Genomic DNA, 21716 nt, shown 5'->3' on the forward strand with positions numbered 1-21716 from the left:
TTGAACTGATGTGACCATTAAGTAATATCAAAAATGTATTATGCACCAAGCATAGATAACACATACTGCTTGCAAAATTGTTGATTGTTCTTTTGAACTGCAAACATCAGACAAATCTCTTTTTTGCACAAGCAAAAAAAAATTTAAAAAAAGCATGTCTTAAATGAAGTATGGTATATAATTTATATAGTATTTTACTTTACAAATTCATAAAAATTATTACTAATTCCTAATTCAAAATAATCAAATTTTATTTTTATACAAAGAACAAAAATCACAGAAGCTGAAATATTTTCAAGTGTCAAAACACTAATTTATAGAAACAAAAATCATTATTATTTTTCAAAACAATTATATTATTCATTTTCTTTCACAGATGAACTCATGAAAAATGTTATTTTTAAAACATGTCAAAATTTGAAAGTGTGTTTAAGCATGTAAAATAATTTTCTAGTTTTTTCTCCTAAATATTGTTTATATCTTTAAACAGTAAAAAATTTGTTGAATCTAACTGTTGGATTCTTATGAAAAATTAATATAAACATGCCTAATATAAACATCCCTATAAACCCAATGCAATGCAATAACTCACCAACAACTGCTGGGCTATAATTTGGAATTAATAATTATGAATTACAAATGAATTTGGCACTAGAGGACAGGTTTGTAGGGATGTTTATATGTATATTTATACCTTACTGGGTATGCGATGGTCGACCGAGTGCCTTGTGTGGATATTTACTGGACGTGGACACTGAATGCATCCCCAGTTGGCACTGTAGTAACCAACGATAGTTATAGCTTAATGTTACTGGAAGAGGAGATCAAATTGGAAGTCCAAATAGCGTAACTGGCAACACATCCACATGGTAAGTGGGAGTTGTGGGTTTCAGTCCTGTGCCAGGCCGATTCTTTTCTTCCTGTTTAATCTAAATTATTTAATTAATAATTATGAGATGGTGCCTAACGCCTCCCTCTAGTGCCAAATTCATTTGTAATTTATAATTATTAATTCTAAATTATAGCCCAGGGATTTATGGCAGTTGTTGGTGAGTTATGAAAAATTAAATAATTTTAAATAAAAAATGCAAACAAATTTAAATTAGAAATTCAAATTTAAAATAAAACTTCTAGATTATAAAATTAAAAGTTAATTATACAAAAATTTTGTTTGTACAGCTAAAATTTTAAATAAGTAATTTTATAAAGTTTTCAATGGCAACACATTATACAGTACTACTTTTCTCATTACATTATTATTTTTCATTCATCCCAATATGACATACTAAAAATTCCTCTTTCACAATAAGAACAAAAATAGAATTTCTTTATAATTTTTCTTTCTTTATTTTAAACTTTCATCTTAGAATTATTCAATTCAAACAGAAACATCTGTAATGTAAAAAAAATTGTACCAAGTAAAAGTTATGGTAATTTAAATGACAGTCAAATTTTTTTTCTTGGGAGTTTTTCTTTGGTAAAGATATGTTATGCTTTAAAGCACCAAACCTAAGAAACAATAATAAAAATCTTGTGGGTACCACTTTGAAGTTTTATGTTTTTTTTAATTCACATGAATTTGAGCTTTGTTATTCCAGATAACATTTTGAATAAAAATTTGTTTTAATGAAATTTTATCCTTACAAGTATGAAATTAAGCAATAAAAGTAAAATAGCTCCATGGGAAACCCTGTAAACTTTGACCTGATCTGATGTTATCAGTGAGGTGCTTGCGAAACTAAGATTAACATTTGAACTTTCTAGAACCAAAAGTTTTTTCTCTAGGAATGCCTGCAGTGCCAGTTGAAGAAAATACAACGTTTTTGGCAATTTTTGCTCATTTCAACTGTTTACAGTTCAGCAACCTCTTTATAAAAAATTTAAAATTCTGCACATTATCTAAGAAAACAATTATCATTTGAACAAGACATTCAGAATTATTATAGGTGTTTGGGGCAGAGATATCAACCCCAAAAATCAACAACTCTGATTCCTGTATAGTCACACTAAGTGAAAAGTCACTGACATATATAGTTAGTCAGTGACTTTTTACTTAGCATGGAATCACTGCCATGACTTGATTTCATTTCCATATTATAACCAAGTTAAAAATAATGATTCTAATGAATATATGTTTAGTAATAAATAATACATTTAGGATATCTAAAAATAAATACTAAATGTAATCATCATAGATTTTTTTTCTCTTGGTAAAAAAATATAAAATCATGAGTAATAGTAAAATTTATTCATATAAAAATTTACAGGAGTAAAAGTTTTATATTTATGAATTCCCACTGTTATATAAAAAAAATAATTTATATAATATAATAAATGTAGTTTTTTAAATTTTACTTACACAATCCAAGCTTGAAATATCATTTTGCATTTGATTTCGATTAAAGCTGTTTTTTGCTTTCTGTAAATGTCGAGTACTTTGAGCAAAAATATCTTGTAAATCTTCCATATCTGAATCAGAATCTATTACTTCTGTAGTAGATGTGCTCACAAATGACTATAATTGTAACAGAAAATTTTATTTTATTAAATTGGAATTTATTAATTATAGTTTATATTTAAACAATGTCAAATACATAGAGCAAATGCTGTATAAACCAATTATTTAAAATCACTTACATAAACACACTAATTTCCTTATACAGAATATTCAAACCAAGATATGAATCCATTATTAATCACACAAATAATTTAAATACAAGGTGTGACAACTTAATTTCCAGAATGCACCTTTAAAAATTATACATTCTGAACTGTACACTAATGGCTACTGTTCAAAGTACTCTCCTTGTGCATCTATACACTGACTTAAATGATGTTCCCATTTCTGAAAGCAGGCCTGGAACTCATTTTCCAGAATACTGTTGAGCAGCTGTCTCACGTTCTGTTGGATATCAGTTATATTAGAAAATCTTCGTCCTTCCAGCACTGCTTTTAATTTTAGAAATAGCCAGAAATCATAGAAATTTAAGTCAGGTGAATAAGCAGGATGATCTAAATTGGGTAATCACCTTTTTGGCCAGAAAATGTTTCACAGTGAGAAGTGAGTGCACTGTGGCTTGGCATGAAGAATAATCCATCTGTCAGGCCACAGTTCAGATCTTTTTCTTCAAACAGAATCTCAATCTCTGCAATACTTCTAAATAGTGTTGTTGGATGATTGTCCCTGTTCAATAAATTCTCGGTGGACTTTTCCTTTGTGATCAAAGAAACACATCAGCATGGTCTGAAACTATGAGTGCAACAGGTTTGCCTTTTTAGGGGCAGTGAACTCTGGAATTTCCATTGAATGCTCTGATATTTTTGTTTCTGGGTCATACTGTAACATTTCAATAGTGCACTTGCTGATTTTCACACAAAATTTAAAATTAATATATTGCTCTAAATTTTGGCCATGGTGGCCAAAATTATCTGCATGTACTCTTTATGCCAAAGAGTACATGCAGATAATAATTACCTTCCCAATAGCTAATTAACGACTAGCTCTATCAGCTTGAAATTTATACACGTATTAGTTCAAACATGAACATGCACGTCATTTCGATATAATTATGTCATGGGTGACATTACATGGCCATTCTGGAAATTAAATTGTCACACCTTATATTAATCTTCATTAACCAGTGTAAAATTTTCGAACTTTCAAATTCACAAATTACAACAATTAACTAATAAAATTTGATAAGATATTGGTTTTTATAACTAAATGTAGTTATAAAATATGGAGAAGTTTGTTACTGTTTGTATTTTGTTTTTTTCCTATTAATTTCATTAGACTAAAGTCTGAACAAGTAAATAAATATTATATATAAAATAGAGAAGATACAAAAATATGAGTCAGATGAAGAAAAAAGTGTCATGTCCACTCTCACAGCTTTATAAAAATCTACTCATTGCTCTCCTAATTGACAGAGTTAAGTACAAACAATGAACCAAGATAGAAGTTTCTATTTTTAATGATTAGGTAAAGTCCTGTCATCACCCACCAAATCATTTTTGAAAAAACTAAGGAGAAGGAAAGTATTATCATGAAATTACAAGCAGAAAGTAGATAAACAGACTATTTACATAGGAATAATCAAATAGCAAATACAATACACCAAGAGCTTGCACACAAACAGATTATTAAACACCCAGGTACAATACTACATATATACTCCACAGGCAGTATTAGAAAATGACACACACAAACTATACTATGGCAGAGCCATAATCACAGATAAAACAATTCATCTCAATAGACCTGACATCACTCTCATTGACAAATGCAGTAAGATTGCTTATATAATAGAAGTTCTGTTCCAAACACTCATAACATAAAAGATGTTCACACTGAAAAAAAAATCAACAAGTACACTCCACTCACTCAAGATCCAGATGTGGTGGATGGATAAGGTATTTATTGTACCTGCTATCCTCTTTTCTACTGATGCTATACCATATACACTACACAAAAGTCTAGAAACATTAAACCTTAAAATAGTCATGTCTACTATTTTAAACTGCATATTTTCTCTACAGTTACTATTAGAGGATAGTTGTTATTTCTTTTGCACATACACATTTAATGTTTATATTAACAAAGTATTTAAATATTTATTAAAATTTTGATTTTTAAAACAAAGTATACTTGAAATAGCAAATGGTATCTTTTTTTACAGTGACTGTTGCTTTCCATATATCAGTAATAAGAAAAATAATTAAAAAATACACCTACTGTATATATTACATTTTCTATTTAAGTCTGTTTAATCAATAAATACATAAATACAGTACCTACTGTAAAGAACTCTCTTAATGTTCAAATTAAATAGTAATTAGTTTTTTCAACCATAAATAAAACTAAATATAATGAACTCTTTTTTGACAAGAGTAATATGAAGATGAGTCCATCTGCTTGTTATTTGCAACACAAGAGTGAGTTTTTTTTGGATGAAACACTGTTGTTTTTTTAGTTCTTCTGTTAGTTTAATGTATTTCTTTTGTAACTGTTTTGTTTTGTAAATATAAAGCATGTTTTCATCCTGAAAACTTTGTGTAGTACTTTGAAGTTGGACATTACACTACCTACAGTAGTTTACAGTACTTGTTAATTTTACTGTTTCCCTTGTTTTCAGAAATCCTCAAATAGCATACACTACTGCTATTCAAAGACAGTTTTTATTTCAAGCTTTAAAGACCACATGAAATTACTATTAATAAGCAATTATTATTCTAATAAAACAGATACCATCTACTTATGAAAATTTAAATAGTTATATCCAATAAGTGTGAACAAACAAAAACTATACTTAACCCTTGATTTACATAGTAGTTGGAATTTCACAATTTTGATTTAACATATCGTTTTAAAATATTTTTCATTTAATCCAGTATTTTATTTTCAAATTAAGTATTTTCATCAATAAAATTAATTTTTAGACCTGTGCTATTATGACATTGAAATTTTGTCACCACTGCTTTCTACTTACAACTAACACATTTAAAGAAAAATTCCCCATTTTGTACTGTATCATGACTTCACACTATATATATAAAAAACCTGATATTGAATTAAGAAACTTACAAAAATTAAACAAAATATAACTTTGATAACAGATTTTATTAAGGCTATCAACAACATCAGTAAACTAAAAAAAAAAAAAAAAATGGGATTAAAGAAGCTTGTAACATATATGATGTAAGAATTTCAGTTAAAAAGGACAAGGAAAATTATTTCTTTATTAACAAGTGAAGAAGATACAGAATAAAATTATATTTTTGTTAATTTTAATAAAAAAAATGGAACCTTGGAACTCAATCCCCCATTTCTCATTAATATTAGTCATAATCTACATGATTTCAATTTTACACAGAATGTAAAATTAGGTTGTATGTAAATGCATGTATATTTACATTTATGGAAAAAAAACTTTAAAATGGGACTTTTCCAGTTTTAAAAATTGACAGTATGTTTTGCAAGAATTGCTAATTGAGGGATTTCTTTTCTAATTGTGCCAAAATTAACTAAATAAAAAATATTATTAGTAAAATTCTTGTCTAATTACACTTATATTATTAAAAGTAAAAATTGTATGTCCACAGTTGCACAGATATAGTCGCTATTTAAAAAGAATCCTGCATTCTATTCTGTGCTATCAATTCTGTGAATTGATTCAATAAGATTAAAAGATAAAATTTAAGTGGAAATGACCTGAAACCTAATATCTGTCTGATTTAAATCATTATAAGCTTTATTGGAATGTATTCTTTAATTTTCATTGATAAAAATTATAACAGTTTCAAATATATTGTTTTAGAAACTATTTACTAAATATGAACATAAAAATAATTTAGACTAGGTTTTACTTACTTGTGAACGAGAATGTGAGATATGCATTCTAGTTAAGTTACGGCCATCACTAAAAGATGATGCATCAGAATGACATCCAAGATAAGCTCCATAGTCATCACCAAACTCAATCAGCTTTCTCACTTCCTCATCATTCAATGCTTGTTCTGAATAAGGCTCACTAAAATAAGGGGGATCCTGTTAAAAAAAAAATTAAATTCTGTTAAAATATTGTAATAATTTTAATTTCTATTAATAAATAAATGTGGAATATAAACAACATATTTTAACTTCAATGTAAAGCATTTTAAAATCTTAATTTCTAAACTTCTCTTTACAACTTATTACAACAACAGATTTTCACAAAACAGCAAATTTTTATAATTATATTAATTTTAACCTGTCAAGAATATAGTTTGGTGGTTTGATTGTGACTTTATTACAGTATTAAAATAAAACATTGATAGATTTTCTGTTTTGATGAAGCTATTTTATATTAAATAATTTTATTTATAAATACTTAAAATGGTTTAAATAAAAAAAACCTTATAATTTTTCTCCCTCAATTTTTCTGGTAAGAATCAACATTTCTTTAAAATCTAATCTTAATAAAAATATACCAATATCTAAGCTAAATGTATAACAAGCAATTATTTATTGTGACAATAGCGAGGTTGCAGCCAAAGCTTTCAATGCAAAAACATGAACTTCGGACGTTCAGTGCCGCCTTCCTGTAAGCCTAGAAGTTTGACAATAGCATTTGGAACGTCAAGCATGATTCCACTGACATTCCAAATGCTATTGTCAAACTTCTAGACTTACAGGAAGGCAGTGCTGAACGTCTGACGTTCACGTTGTTGCAACCTCGCTATTTTCACAATGCCGGGCTGCAATTTTTTTCTCAATTTAATTTAAAATATATGCTCTCCACCTCAAATTAGTACTGTACATCATACTTTTCTTTAACAATAGAGTGGTGCTGGTCATTTATTAACTGCTTTCAGGGGAAAAGCATTTTAAATCGAAATAACTTGACTTCCGGTTTGCATCAGAAGTTTGTATATAGTTAATGAAGGATCCTGACCCTAAGGTTTTCATATCTGGTCTCAGATTTCGTCTATCTAACACCATTCTAGAAATTACAGAAAGACAGTGGGAATATATAGGTCTACAATTTTTTTCAAATTGCAGCCCAATTACATGTTATTTCTATTGAGAATTGCTAATCTAGACATAAATGCTTTTATATTGATGAATATATATATTGACATAAATTTTCTTTCATAATCTCTTAAACTGTATCTAAAATGAGGTTAAAATTACACATGAAAAAATGCAACATCCTTTAAATAAAATTTTAAATTTTACTTGGGAGATCTGAAAGCACATTTTAAAATTCAAGGAGCATGAGCAGCAAAAAGTTTTTAGATCCAGTGATGTGAACTATAGTACAGTGGTGCCTCGTATAACGTATGCCTCGAATAACGGACACTGCGAACAACGGACTTTCTGTTTGGCCGTTACGTGACTCGAGAAACAGACTTTCTGACATAATTGGCGACTGCTCCATGGGTGCGTTCTTTAATAGCAGTCGCTCTGTGTCGCCGCTACTACGGGAGTGCACTGTTGTTTGTGGTACTACGGGAGTGCACAATTTTTAAACGGATGTCGCTCGCGCAGAGTTACACGGAGGAATAAAAGAACGCACCCCATGTTCATTTTTTTATGATACAGTACGGTTATTTTATGCTGCGGAACGAATTAGATGTTTTAACATGTATTTCTATGGGAAAATGCGTTTCGTATAACGGACGTTTCACTTAACGGACGTGCACCTGGAACGGATTAAGTACGTTATATGAGGCACCACTATATATAATTTATAAATGTTGGAACTTCTTGAATATTATGTTTTGCTATTATATACAATCTCCATGAAACTACTGGCATGAAGAATAAAATATGTAATTACTGACAACCAGCATGAATTAGATTTAATTAAATGAAAAACAAATGTTTTCCTCCATTTTTTTAATGGTTATCATCAGGTTTAGAACGTCATAAATATGCACATGCTCAATGTTGCATTTAACAAAGTTCTTCAAACTGGATAAACAATTTTTTTTAAATATCCAGTTTATACAAAATGGACCATCAATGGTCCATGGACCACTGGTTGCCAACCGCTGGTCTATACTATCCATGTAGGTGTGTACCTGATCATAGGGTGAACTGGCCATTGAATATATTGGAGCTATTGCTTATGGTCTAAAAATGAGGATCAAGGAGCATAAATACACAATTCAAAAGGGTCTTTCCACTATCACATTAGCTTTCAGTATATAGCTGCCTTTCAACTTTGTATTTAATTCTTTCTCAGTCTAAATTCAGTTAGTTTAAGTTGGTCTCAGTTGCAAGTTAGATTAGGGACTCTTAGCTTGTTTTCTGGTTAGGTTATGCTAGGTTAAGTTAAAATAGATTAGGGTTTGTAAGCTTTAGTCATCTGATTAGGTTTGTCCTAGGTTATGGTAGGTTAGATTAGTTAGTTGTGTTAATGTTAAAAAAAAAAAATTTGGGGACTTGCTTGTTTGTCTTGTCAGTCTGTTCATCTCGTCTAGTTTGGCGTTGTGTTCGTTTGTTTTTCACACTGTCAGTCTAGCTGTTAAGTAGTATTAAGATTTGTGCTCACATTCAGTTTCATTAGTGTTAAGTAGTTATAAGTCTTCCGACTAACAGCCACTTGGCACTAACTTCTACACTTAGCTATTTGTGGTGGCACTGAATCATTGGTGTTCACTACACTCAGGTTTTCTTTTAGACCCTTTGAGGGACTACAGCCTTGCAGCCTAAAAACTGCACGCATCAAATGTAGAGGGTACTCTAGCCATACATACGCTGTTCAGAGGGATCCTACCTTTCTCTACTATCTATCTCCTTTCCCTTACCCTCTTTTCAGCCAGCTAAACACCTCGTGTACGGCTGAAATCTTTCTTGTATGTATGTATCACATTAGTTTCTTTTGCTATTGATAATGATGTGTAAGTTAAATTTGAGGATGCCCAGTTACTACAATGCAGTGATGACCCAGGCAACCTGAAATATCTTGAAAGACTAGAAATATTCAAAGCATTAAAAAGAGAGACAGTGATTAATTTTAAGGAAATGGACTCACTAGCAACTGCGTGGAGGTGTGCTTTGGCTTACAATAGGTCTTGAATTAAGTTTGGATTTTATATTTTGTATAAACTGGGTACTTTTTAAAAATTGTTATCCAGTTTGAAGAACCTTGTTAAATGCAACATTGAATATGAGCATATTTTTATGACATTAAAAACTTTTTAATTTTTGTTTTTTTTAAAACACACATTCTATAAGTTTTAAACCTGAAGATGACCATTAAAAATGGAGGAAAATGTTCGTTTTTTGTTTAATTAAATCTAATTCATGCTGGTTGTCAGTAATTATGTATTTTATCGTTATTATATACTGCATATATAGTTACATATGTTTTAATGACAATTTATTTTTTAAATATTTTAGAATATTTACCTTTTAATTTAGATTAAAAGGTAAAAAGTAAAATTAAAGGTAAAGGTAAATGTTATCTTTCTTTCTTAAAAAGAATTCAAAAAGTTTAGATTAAAATAGAAAAGTGATTTATGTGTTTCTGAAATTTTTATTTTTCAATATATTCTTTCCCTAATATCAATAGATTTTTCCAACAATACTCCAAGCCATTATGTCATCCCTGAATTGTGATTCTGAAAGCTCAACAAAGTAACTGTCTACTACTGATATCACTCTTCATTTGATAAAATTTTTTTTTCAACAATAAATTTTTTCAGGTTTGGAAACAAACAGAAATAGAATGAAGCTAAATCAGACAAATACAGCACATGTGGTAGCAACTTGTACTTCAATTCATTGATTTTTTTTTTATCACAAAGACACTTCTGTGAGCAAGTGCATTGTCTTGATGAATGATGTTCTTTGCCTGCTCTCTTTTCTAAATATTTTTGTCTAATCAATCTAAAAGGTGACCATTAGTATTCTCCCATTGTTGTTTTACCCTTTTGATGATAGTCTATTAGTGTAACTCCTTTAGCATCTTAGAAAATCATTGCCTGCAAATGCATCTTTGCCTTCTTTGGTGCTAAGCTCTCCAGGTTCTATATTTGATTGCTCTTGTTTCTGGTATATAGTGATGGACCCAATTCTCATCTGTGGTAACAAATCTATGCACAAAATTAGTTTTCTTTTTCTTGAAAATGGTTCACACTCTTGAGAAATTGAAGCATGAATGTATTTTCTTCAATTGTTAAGAAATGTGACACTCATCTTGTGGTTATTTTTTTTGTATGTTTTATATTTTAATTCTTCAGTCAAAATATGAAATGCTGATGCATCTGAGATGTTTACAGTTTTAGTGATGTCAAATATCTTTAATTGCCAATCTTGCAAAATCACATCATAGATTTGTGACTCCACTGCAAGGATCATCAAAAAGATCCACCAGCACGAATTTAACAAATTCTATTTTATTTAAATTTTGCTCTATGTAACATTCCATAACCTGAAGACAATTAAAAATGTTTGTTCTTATAATAAATTGATTTATTTTAACTGGATTACAGGTGTTAGTTGTTGCTTTTAATGCAAGAATCATCTTTCAGACTTCCACTACCTTGCTTAAATTCAATAGTCAACTTGAAGACTATTGAAAATGAAGGATTTAAACAGATGTTAACAGAATGACTTCAAATTTTACACATGATCATGTGACAGATGAAACATTCTATTGCACTAAAACTTTCAGTTATACTACCATTGCTATACTTACTATACTTAATTCTGAGAACTTTTTAAATGACTCTTGTATGTTAAATTATTATAAAATAATATTGAGAAAATCATCATCATCAATATATAAATCTATATTTTACAACATCTGTTTAAAAAAATTATTTCATCAAACCTTCATTGTAAGCTCTTAAATTTCATATGACCATAAATTAATTATAAATCTTTATTTTTGGTAAATTATTAAAATACATAAAGATTACAACAGTATTGTAAACTTTCTAAAATCAAAGCTGTTACTTATAACAGAAAATTGTATCATACATGTTCAACATTCTTCTTTTCAACAGTTTTAGTTTAGAAAAGATGATAATTTCTGTTTTATAAGTGAACTATTTTAGTGTTTCTATTTTGGTGGATATTATTTGAGCATTTCTTTAATGATTCATCTAATTTATTTTTATTAGCAAAAATTTTTGAATAATGAATAGATTGCAAAATAGTTTTAATTATAATGTAATATATTTGAACTATAATAGCCATCTCCAAAACTATAAAAATTTTACTATTAAGCATAAACAAGATTTAATTCTTCAAATAAATTTAGTTTTTCTTTAATTTTTTATTGAAAGTAATATAAAAATAATTAAGATAATACTTCTAACTTTTAACATAGTATTTCAAATTAATAAAATTATACTACTTTTAAATGCCTGTTATGAGAATTTCAAATCTATATTTGTACATATAAGATTAAAATAAATAAATAAATAAAAATTACAATAAACAATTTTAAAATATTTTCAAATGCATTTTCTTATTTTTATTTTCATTTTATAATAAGTGAGATAATAAATTACTTGCAATGTATGCTATCATGCAATAAGCTTTATATTGAGTCAATATTTACTTTGCACTTATAAAGTTGTGTAATATTATTAATATTGTTTATGAATTGAGAAATTTTCAGTATTATGATTTACAATATATTAAAACATTTGCAGCAAGTATATTTGTAATAATTGAATTGTCATAGAAAGTTCTTTAATTCAAATTAAATTAAGAAAATCATGTTTAAAGTTTAAATTTTAAAAATTGTTACTCAATTAAATGATTAGAATGAATATAAAAAAATAATCATTGTTTATCACCTTTCAAATTACAAATGCATTCCAACAACTGAACAAAATATTAAGTTTATATATTAAAAATTTAGTATTTTTATTAATTTAATTGCAAAAAAAATAATAAATATATTTTATAATAAGGATATAAAGAGAAATTATTTTATTAGCTAAATGTAGCAAATGGGAACTTTATTTTCAAAATTTACAATGCAATTTTCAACTTTTAGGTAAAGAAACTAGTTATGGTGTCACAAATTTTATTAAAATCAAATATTAAATAATATATCAATATTTGATTACTTTTAATTTAAAGACAATGCCTCAAATGCTCTTATGACTAAAGTAAAACAACATTAGAAAAGAAAAATTCAAACTGCAAAATTAAAAAATTTGATGTAAAACATTTAAATTTCATTTTATCTTCTATTATTTTCGCAATCATTCTATGAAAATCAAACTTAATATAATTATTATTATTCTTCACACACACACACAAAACAAAAGAAGCTTTTGCTTCCCCTACCTTATGTAATTCTTTTGTATTTAAAAGAAATTTTCATTTTTTAATGTTTTAAAACTATAGATTATTACAGTTTTTTGGAGAAACTTCAACTTAAACGAAGTTCATTCATACTATAAATCTCTCACACTGCAGCATTTTCCCATGTAGAAATTTATTAATATTGTAGAAATAAATTAATTGCTTTATCTATGTTTTACCTGAAAGATTCTAATAAATTAATGCAGAAATATTAAATTCAGAAAATTTTTATATATCTTATTGTACAACACTATTTTCACACAAACCTTGAGATATCTCAGAAAAAATTTTATCTTATTTTATCTGTAAAAATAAAATATTGGGGAAAAATCAAATTATTGTAACATTAAAAATTGCAGCCCAGCATTGTGACAATCATATTTTAATTTAAAAAAATCGCATGACTTCTGGTCCAGACCAGAAGTTTATATATAGTTAATTGGGGCCTCTGGCCCATGTCAGCTTTCTATATCTGGTCTTGATTTTCATGCATCTAACTCTGTTCAAGGTTAACAAATAACAAATAGATGACCAGCTGAACAACAGTGAGAATCTATAGGTCTGCAATTTGAAAACTGTAGCCCAAAAAAGTATCTGATAATTTTCTTAATCTATGAGATAAACTATTAGTCTCAAAAATTATTTGTTTGCTACTCAATAGTAGGAAACAAACTACAGTATTCTCTAACTTTGTTACTGAATTTTTTTTTGGAAAATTTAATTAAAACTTCAAGCAAATAATGAAAATGCATTATGAAAGCATCAATTTCTTTGATATACTGAATTTGTATAAAGTATACTCTTATTTATTGGTCAGTAGTAATAATTGCTAAAAGTAAAGACATTCATTTTTCTACAAAACAATAAATGAGTTAATCACTGTTGACTATTAATATTCAGAATTTTAGATTAAAAAAAAAATACTCTGAATCACTTCTTAAAAATTCACAGATTTTAACTGTAGTCTAATAATTATACTCCATAATTTGGCCTTAAAGATAGCACAAGATAGTGGTCTAAGCACCTAAATATTAATAATTATAAGTTCATTTTGAATTAAATAATGTAAAATATTCTGGAAGAAAAATGACTCAAAATGGAACTAATCTACAACTTTTGCTCACCATGCAGATGCATTATCAGTTACATTATCTGAATCTCCACCTAATCTTCATTTTCAGAACAATATTAATTTGAATCATATAATAAAAGCAAAGATCAGACAGAAATCCAGGAAATGTGACTGGTAATGTATCTGCATGTTAAACAAACATTACAGGTTTTGTTCCACTCTGGATCATTCTTCCAGAATCTTCTAAATCATTTAATAATTATTAATACAGTAGTTCTTATTAATATCAATATATGTGGGACTATCTGTAAGCATTGATGTTAACTGATAATTTAACTTAAAATTGTATAAATAAAAATATTTGTTGTTTTCAAAGAAAGTTATACAATATAGATATAATGAAGTATATAGTGTAATATACTAGATTAGTTTCTGTTTTCAGATAAAATTTATTTTCAAAAAATCCATAGGAAAATGACAAATTAATTATCAAATGCATATACAAAAAGACTCCAGGCATTAAAAGTCTTAAAAAAAAAATCTGTTATATATATAAATTATATTTTTCCTTAAATACAGTTTTGTCAAATGTATTCATTTAAGTTATCAGTATAAGAAAATAAATAGTGTTTGAATGATGATAAGACAGTCAAAGAAGCAACAATCTTTTGACATCCCACCTTTAGTGATTAACTTCACACTTACTTTCTTGATCCTCAATACTAGTATATAGTTGCCAATTTAAATTTTAGTTCAAATTAATGCAAATTGGTTCAAGAAATTTATTAAAATAAAAAACTAATTGCTCTTCAGATTTTAGTCACTATACTTTAGAAACAATTTTACAAAAAATTGTTTCTAAAGTATAGTGACTAAACATCTTTTTGTAAATCACAAAAATATGCAAGAACTTTCAACAGTAATCAAGTAATCAATTTGTCATCTTCAGATATCCAAAATTTGAGCAGCAATATCCAAATTTTGAATGTCTGAAGATGACAGAATTGGTTATGCAATACATCAAATTTGACCTGATATCATCCTCATGCTGATCAACGAGAGGCAATGATTTACTTCTTGTCATTAACTGTATACACAGAGAGCTATAAAAAGAAAGTTAAACATCTACACTAAACAACACCAGGGTGAAGTCATCTACGTACCAAAGCAAAACTCCAAAAATGAAAAGAACAAAAAAAAAACAGTACTTCACAAACGTTTTCAAACCAGAAATGGTTTTTCCTCAGGTGAACAGTTCTTTTCGTTTTTTAGCTGAGTTTCACACCAGTAACAGGCCTTGGTACGTAGAAGAAAGTTAAACCTTAATTGATACAAATTAATAAAACTGTGACAAAAACTAGCATCTAAAAAGATAAATAAAAACCAATTTGAAAGATCTGATGGCTGTTGTGATGAATGATGAATAACCAAGCTGCTAAAGAATTCCAAAAATCTTCATAAACACAAATTACAATAATAATGCTAATAATCTACCAAGTTAGCCCTTATAAAAAAAATTTCAACAATTTTTTAAAGTTCTGACAAAGCATTTGTTGTTATACTTAAATTTATTATGAATTTTTTGGTTAGATATTTTCATTATTTCAGATAGCACTAATCTTGTTTTATTGGTCCTGTTAGGCTAGATATTCTTATAAATATAAGAAATATTTAAAATTGAAAAAAATTCATCCTTAATAGATATAGATCAGATATGAAAATGTCTTACAAATCTAGATTCTAATACACTGTATAAAGAGTTTTTATGTGAACGACATTTTAATTGTATGGAGAAGACGACCAGATATTGGGGAGGTGTCAAAGGTGTTTAATAACAGTGACGGGTTAATGCAAAAATTGATCAGGAAAGCTATATCATCATTAATTTCCTAGACATCAAGATTCAAGTTGCTGATAACAAGTTTAACACCACAATTTACTGCAAAGCTACTTACGCCCCCCTATTCATACCTGCCAATTCAGCAGACCCATGGTCATATAAGGCTTTCACATTCCGTGCATTAGTAGCCAGAGCCTACTCCCATTTTACAGAATTGTCAGATACCAACAAGGAACTGGAGCATCTCAAACAGGTAGCGTCCAACCATGGATATGGCCGCACTTTTATCGACAATCTAGCATCCAAATTTCTGGCTCAGTCGTCTAGCAATGTTAACAAAGCAGAAGCAAATTGGGTGGTCCTAAACTGTCACTGCTTTGCATATATAGAAGGATTGCAAATAATTTAAACGTACTCGTTACATACAGAAGTACTGAAGTATGTTTACGTACCAGCATTTTCCGCCTTCTATCTAACGCGAAGGATGGCGCTGAGGACACAATGGCTCCTGGGATTTACCACATCCCACTATATGATGAGAAGTTTGACAGAATATCATCATACATAGGATCAACATCGGATCACTGTAAGCCAGACTAAAGAATCACAAATATGACATACTAAAAGGAAACATCAATACTGCTTTAGCACGTTATGCCAGCGATCCAGGGGTTTCCCCATTGGGACCAGGCCAAGCTATTAATTGCACAAGGTCTTCAACCGGCAAAATATTAGAATTTTAGAAGCGGTTGAGATCGACAGGGTGAGCAGGAGTGGAACCTGCATCAACACGAATGTCATTCATGTATCAAATGCATGGAATTACAAACTAGACTCATAATATACGTCATGCACGATACATCACAGCTGTTTTTGATCTTTTAAAATTTTGCAAGACAGCTACATTTTATTTATAGAATGATTTTTTTCCATTTTGTATTTCCTGAAGAGGGCTGATAAAATTAGTGGCTGAAAATGTTCGAACTTTGAAATTATATTTTTATTTGCTGGAAAGTTTGAATTTAGGTGTTATTTTCAACTCTTTAGAGTTTTTTTTATATCACGTAATAGAAAGTAAAGGAACTTTTATTTTTTAAAACTGTACCTGGTAGCCATCCCAAACTTGATCAGAAACAGAACTTTGATCTTCTGTCTGTGTAAGCGCTTGATCACTGTCAGCAACTGATGATGAAGGAAGTTGTGTAGCTGAGAGATTTTCTGGCTCACTATGAGACACTGGCCAAGTTGCAGTATTCTTGAAAAAACATTTTTTTTTCTTAATAATAAAAGATAAAATTTAAAAATATAAATGAAAAAATCTTACTTGATAATTATCAGATGAAGACTGAGTGTTTCGTTTTTTTCCACTACTATTGGATGATGATGAACGAGAATTCGAAAAACGCCGTGCTGGAGAACGATGAACTGGTGATAAATGAATAGAAAATTTGTCTGATAAGATTGAATTTGATTTTCTTCGGCGTGTTGGTGTTGAAATTTGAAGATCAGAACAATTTGATTGACATAAAGTGCTACAAGTTGTATTTGGTGAGAGATTATCTGAACCAGAATCTGAACGATGTGAAGTATTTTGGAGACTACTGCGACTTCGATTTCGTCTTGGTTTATTTCCCAACGAACGACTTTTATCATCAGAAAGATGTTTTTGTGTTCCTATTGACCATTTCGAACTACGACATCTAATTAAAAAAATAACAGTTTTTATAAAATGACAATTTCTTAAATAAAAATAAACTTACTTACTTTGAATCTATGGTCTTATTAAACTGGGAAGAACACAGAATATTGAGAGAACCTTCTGAAGTTGAAAGTGGAGAAAATCTTAAGCCACTAGTTACATGTCCAATTTCAGTTACACTCCATGGTCTATCTTTAAAACTTTTACGTTTATTTCTCATAGTGACTGATGAAGAACCAGACCACACATTACCAGAACTTTCTTCTACTACTGGTATTACGGTTTCAACAGAACCTGTATTTGATCTACTCATTATCAAACTGTTATTGACATCTGCAGAACTACTTGACTGCTCACTATCTGATTCATTTGTAGTGTATTCACCACTTGCATCACAGGAACTATCTACCAACAGATGGTTATTCATCACTTTATTTTCTATGTTATTTTCAATTTTACTATATATTTTACCTTCTTGACAATTTTCTAACCATTCTCGAATATGTGCATTTTTTGTTAACTTTTTACCAGAAGAAATATTTCTTAAATGAACAGAAGAATTCTTATTTGGTACTTCAGCCCAAGCAAGCAATTGTTTCATCTTAATAGCATCTGATGATGATTGTACCTGTGTTACTGAAGTGGAGAGATCATTTGTAGATAATTTTGAATCTTCTTTTGGAGCAGGACAGAATGAAATACTGTTAACACTATCATCCATTAATTCATTATCATCTTGCTTAAAAGTTTTATCTGAAGTATGTTTATCTTCAAATGCATTTTCAATTATTGCTGATTCTTCTACAGCATCGGGATCAATTGAAGTCATTTTATAAAAAGTAGAAGAAGGTGTTGTTAAAGATTCAGTTTTATTTTTTAATTTATAAAATGGTTCTTCTCCAGTTACAAACTGCCAATCTTTAAGAGATATAGAAGGATATTTATCTGGTGGAAGATATAAATTTAATGGATTTGAAGAAGATGGCTTATTGTCAAGAGTTTTAGGTGTTGGATTGGTTACTGCATACTCTGAAATTAATGATGGACCACTGCATACAGGACTATAGCTGTAAACTCTAATAAATTCTTGTTTTTCATCATTAGATAAATGAGCTGAACTCTCACTAGAATATCCTACATCCTGTATTATTTCAAAACGCCCAATATTACCTCCACATTCTGCTTTTAAATCTGCAATTCCTGTCATGCCTACCATGACACCTTTATCATTTGTATTAGTATTGTCTTCAGATATTTCACAATTATCTTGCTGAACTGATTTCATACATTCTTCCATGTTATCATCAACTTTCATACCTTCATAATCTGTTAATTCAGAATCCATTGGATTTGTACCATCAGCATGTCGTAAAAGGAAACTATCTTCCCAATCACTGCTTAATTTTGGATATTTAGTGAGTGGTTCTTCACTAAAACTTAATTCAAAAGATGAATCTCCTGACATACATCCCTAAAAACAATATATTTGCATTAATAATTAAAGTTTATATATCTATACATACATAAAATTTTAAATTATATTCAATTATTGCCAAAATTACTAAATATTTATATAGACAATTAGCAATTCAATATATAATTTTACAGTATAAAATATATACTGTATTTTACAGACTATAAGACGCACCTTAATTTTTAAGCAATTTTTAAAAAAAATACCTATAAGATGCTACGGACTATAAGACTCACCTGAATTTTGGAGGCAATTTTTCGAAGAAAAAAGTGCGTCTTATAGTCCGTAAAATACGGTACTGTATATTTTTATTAATATAGTTTTTATGGTATTTTATTTTGGTTCAATTTGAAACATTCAGCATTCTCTAAACTTATATTTAACATATTTCTGAATTTAATACAATAATGAATAATCTTAAATATTTTAAATGAAGATTCTTGTAAACAATTTTCAAACTCTGAAGTCTAAAACATTTATTCTCATGTTATTTAATTCAAAAATTAATATCAAGAAATTAAGTAAATTTTAGATTTTTATGCAATCAAATTAACTTTTACTAAACATAAAAAGACAAACAGTAATTAAATAAGATACTAAAACCATGCTAAATCACTCTTCTCAAACTCTAAATCAAACTTTATTTTTATGTACAAAACAGCTTGCACATTTGATTTTTTATATAAAAATCCTATCCAGAAGTTTGTTAAGACACAATACAACACCAACTATGAATATATTTAACTAATTTTGCAAAAATAGAATCAATTTAATCTTCCACTCTGCTAATTTTCATTAGCATGATGAAAACAGATTTTTGTATTAAATGCAAAAATTACTTTTGTATCTAGTAGCAAAAATTAGATAATTAGAATCTTCATATTTATTTATTAGATACAAAAGTAACTAATAAATAAATATGAAGATTTTAATATAACATTCACTTTCCAGTTAATTATTTAACTTAAGAGTAATAATATGTTTAACTGTAAAAAATAAAGTATTTTTTTCCAACCATTTTTCATGCTAGAATTTTGCATAGATAAAGTATTTAGGCCAACTGGTTGTTTACAAGAGATTTTAAAGTTAGGTGAAATATATTTGGCCTAGCTTTAAACGCCTTATTTTGTTGAATTTCATACATTAAAAAAAAATATTAAAAACCTAAATTATTTCTATCATTAACAATGACAACTGAGGAATGTTTAAATAATTCAAAAATCAAAATTTAAATTATTAGTAAAACCCTGTGTCAAATTCAACTATGTAATTAATATTCCTGTTTTTTTTTTATAATTTATAAATGTCAATGCCAACTTTGGTGCTACTCAATAAGAAAAATTACAAATTCATGGCCAATGAAAAAATTATGGCAAAAAGAATATCTGAAATGTTAAGTTTCTGTAAAACTCCTTTAATATTAATTAGCAATAAAATGAAATTGTGACCTTCAACTTAGTTTCTTATTAAGTAGGAATAATATGCAATAAATTAACATTGTTAAACAGCATAGGTTTGTGATAAATAGTTATTAAGAATTTCTGTTCAAACATCAAACTTTACTAAGATGCAGCAATTATTAAGATTAAAAGGTGAGCCAATTGATTAAGGACTCATTTTAAATCTACAAAACGGGCTTGTGTAACATTCCTGCTAATATGAAATTTGTTTAATGTTACAGTACAATATACAATAATTCTAAAAGCTATGTTCCTTGATGAATATTAAAAAATAACATGATTTATTTTCTGTTCAATTAATGCCCTTTTGATATGAGAATAAAATCATATAATACTATGATTCTAGCATCTAATGCAAAGCCAAGTTACAAATAAGGCAAATTTTCATGTCTTACAATATTTTTGGCTACTAGTGTATAAATTAACAAGTACAGAGAAACCATACAATAATTCTTCTTTAGATATTTTTAAACAGAACAAGCATTTATTTTTAAATTGCTGTGTTGCATATACATTTGAAATTTAAAAAAGATAATTTCATGTAAAACTTTGTAGCGTGTTAGCATATTAAATTTTGAATGGAAAAAAAAATTATTTTAAATTGTTTATTTTGTAAATTTTATTATATTTAAACATTTTTAGGATTAATTTATTTATATAAGATTGATTTTATTTTGTCAATTTTGTAAACTAAACTAACAATAACTTTTAGGTTATCCATAAAGTAATTTACAGTTTGTTGATTATTATAGAATATTTTCCTTACAATAACACATTGATTTCTTACTACTATGAGTTTTATAAGATATTAAATTTAAAATAATTTTCACAATATACTTGATTACAGGATGATTTGGCAAATAAATTTTACTAGTTAATAAACAATTACTGGTAAATTATCTGTCAGACTAAATTTATCTATCTGCTGATAAATTTGGTGACAAGATAAAGTTTTAATTAAACAACATGGTTAAGATAAAAGAGTTTCAAGTAAGATATTGGAGATAATTCTTTTAAAACATGATTGTTTAAGAAACTAAACTTTAATGGAATAATGTTTATAAAATTACACAAATTAAGCTATTTATCTTATTAAGTATTTTGAAATTTTAAAAGCTTTCAAAAATAATGAAAATGTTTAAAATTATAAACCAATCTATTATGTAGAAAACAAATAGATCAATATTTTTACATTCACATTTCACAGTAATTGCTGTTTTGATTTATATAAATGATTAAGTGTTAAATACTAGTATAATACTCGTATCTGATATTTAATAGTAATTGTAAAGTTCCATTGATTTCTATCATTTACAGTAGAAAATCTTATTTCTTGATGAGATAATTTATTCTT

At 28.0% G+C, this 21716-nt stretch overlaps 1 protein-coding gene across 1 annotated transcript in view; it reads right to left on the minus strand.

Moving 5' to 3' along the window:
• The window catches only part of LOC136969648 (uncharacterized), a 128638-nt gene that overhangs the window by 24273 nt on the left and 82649 nt on the right, over positions 1–21716 (minus strand). Inside the window, exons 9-13 of the mRNA XM_067263919.1 lie at positions 17494–18899; positions 17054–17429; positions 16835–16984; positions 6371–6547; positions 2360–2515 (exon numbers count right to left, since the gene is read on the minus strand). Coding sequence (XP_067120020.1) covers positions 2360–2515; positions 6371–6547; positions 16835–16984; positions 17054–17429; positions 17494–18899 — 2265 coding nt within the window. The remainder of the gene's footprint in view (positions 1–2359; positions 2516–6370; positions 6548–16834; positions 16985–17053; positions 17430–17493; positions 18900–21716) is intronic.

Source organism: Centruroides vittatus, unplaced genomic scaffold (assembly GCF_030686945.1).
Source record: "Centruroides vittatus isolate TY-2023 unplaced genomic scaffold, ASM3068694v2 contig_18, whole genome shotgun sequence".
Taxonomy (NCBI): domain Eukaryota; kingdom Metazoa; phylum Arthropoda; class Arachnida; order Scorpiones; family Buthidae; genus Centruroides; species Centruroides vittatus.